This window comes from Amphimedon queenslandica, unplaced genomic scaffold, assembly GCF_000090795.2.
Source record: "Amphimedon queenslandica unplaced genomic scaffold, v1.1 AMPQUscaffold_12882, whole genome shotgun sequence".
In the NCBI taxonomy this organism is placed as follows: Eukaryota; Metazoa; Porifera; class Demospongiae; order Haplosclerida; family Niphatidae; genus Amphimedon; species Amphimedon queenslandica.
In genome coordinates, this window is record NW_003546882.1 from 1 (window position 1) to 1870 (window position 1870).

Below are 1870 nucleotides of genomic sequence, written 5' to 3' on the forward strand. Positions count from 1 at the left end.
GATGAAGTAAGTACTGTACAGTACTATTGTCTCCTACTCTCCTGTTGTATCATTGGTCCTCTCTCTGTCTCTCTGTCTCTCTCCCTCTGAGGTTGCTGCTACAAAAAAGAAGTCCAAGAAGAAGGGAGGAGGAAGTGGTGGTGGTGGTGCTAGTGGTCCAGTCACTAAAACTACATCTGCTGGAAAAGGTATTGTGCTATATCTTTTACAGCATGTGTGACATACAGAGCATAATGTGCATTTACTTTACATGTATATGAACATGTAATGACTGTATTATGTTACTATTAATGTATGGAGCCATTGCAGTGCATTTCAAAGGCCATATGCAGTGTATGTTTACTTTACCTTTTACTTTGTACAATAGCTGCAATTGATAATATGCAACTTGTACATGTACAGTACATTAATGATATATTTTGTTAGACTTGTCTCAAGGAAAGTTATGGAAACTGTTAGTGGAAGATGTACTTCAGCATTTCCTGTACACATTGGAATAGTAAGCTAATAATAACGGAATAAACAATATTTAATGATGTATATGTACTTAAATATCTATCTCTTTCTCTAGTAATTCTGTAACTCACATGTGTACTACTTGTGGTGTTAGCAGAGTGTCTCTTCTCAGGGAATTCTGTAACAAAACAGGTTAGATGGCATCATACCTCACTAATATTCATTGACCGCACCTCTTATCAGGAGTACAGATTACATTGAAGGATTACAAATTTTCCTTGACTGCTCCATTGAATGAAGGTGATCTTGCCTGTATTGTACCTGTTGTTAAGCACACTGATTTTAAAGTGAGACAAAACTTCATTTGTGACCATAACTGACAAAAGGTACCTTATGGTGGATTTGAAAATTCATCATTATAATGAAAAATATCAACCTCTGAGTGCTCTGTTAAACTAAAATTGTTTCTAAAAGTTAGATAGCAACTTTTTGCATCCTGTGGAGTAATTTTATGATAAATGGAGCTCAGGAAGATGATTTTTTTTAGCTATAAAGACAAATTTCACTACCCGCCATAAGGTACCTTTTGTCAATTATGGTTACATTTATTATTGCTTTGTACTGTCACTTTTGCTACACAATGTATACCGTAGTTTAGGGAATTTATGTGGTAGAAACTTCTGTGTTTTTAAATAATGCTGTTATTTAATTTTACCAAGTAAGACTGTGTCATGTATTATTGAATGTGGCATATAATTATGTAGGTGATCTAATTTTTTTTGGAATTCTAATCCAGTGAAATTACAATCACAGTGAAAAATTTTCAGATCGATGGTATGTTATGTCTTTTACATGTATGTGTACTTCAATCTTCAACAATTTTATTGTATTTCTAATTTTCTTTTTATCTTAAATTTTCTTTCCCTCAATCCCCCCAGCCTCTTGAAGCCTCTGGTTTGTATGAGTTGGCTCAGGTTCAGTTGCAGTCTGGTAATATTGAAGTTGCTCTTGACTATCTATCTGGAGCTGTGCAATTGTTTGCTCAAGTCTTTGGGCCACAACATGTCAACATAGCTAACTGTTATAAGTGAGTGGTGTCATTTAAGTACTTATATATTCCATTGTATTATTATATATAGAGTTATTGCATGAATTCATCATGCTCTAGGAGACAGTAAACTAGTAAGTGGTGCATGTAACTACATGTATGTGCATGCCATGTACATGTTAATGTATCGACTGGTTGTACATGTAGTTTAGTTTAAATGACTGATACCGAGTTAAAATGTTATGCATGTTCTAAAGTTTACTCACTTTCACCTGATCCCTGGTTGTTATCAATTAATAATAAAAGCTGAATTTGATTTGGCTGTTCTAGCTGCGTCATTTTGGTCAGGTATGTCATTGAGTTTAT

General features: G+C 34.3%; 1 protein-coding gene across 2 annotated transcripts; it reads left to right on the forward strand.

The window, feature by feature from the left end:
* Nucleotides 1-6: 6 nt before the first annotated feature.
* LOC109586396 (clustered mitochondria protein homolog) lies at nt 7-1649 on the forward strand. 2 transcript variants are annotated; one of them, XR_002187006.1, is made up of 7 exons: nt 7-188; nt 427-499; nt 572-648; nt 700-803; nt 1221-1290; nt 1395-1543; nt 1596-1649. XR_002187006.1 is itself a non-coding variant. In XM_020002587.1 (6 exons), the coding sequence occupies exons 3-6, from the start codon at nt 588-590 to the stop codon at nt 1606-1608; spliced, it is 327 nt and encodes a 108-aa protein (XP_019858146.1). In that variant the 5' UTR covers nt 7-188; nt 427-499; nt 572-587; the 3' UTR covers nt 1609-1649. The 2 variants fall into 2 exon arrangements, 1 of the variants encoding a protein (XP_019858146.1); XM_020002587.1 differs by lacking the exon at nt 1221-1290.
* The last annotated feature ends 221 nt before the right edge of the window (nt 1650-1870 follow it).

What these genes read in the sequence shown, in the direction of transcription:
- LOC109586396 (XM_020002587.1), top strand. Translation starts at nt 588, where the DNA reads ATGTGTACTACTTGTGGTGTTAGCAGAGTGTCTCTTCTCAGGGAATTC. An exon ending in GGAATTCTGTAACAAAACAG is followed by an intron (nt 649 to 699) that starts GTTAGATGGCAT and finishes ACCTCTTATCAG; the next exon opens with GAGTACAGATTACATTGAAG. An exon ending in TTAAGCACACTGATTTTAAA is followed by an intron (nt 804 to 1,394) that starts GTGAGACAAAAC and finishes CAATCCCCCCAG; the next exon opens with CCTCTTGAAGCCTCTGGTTT.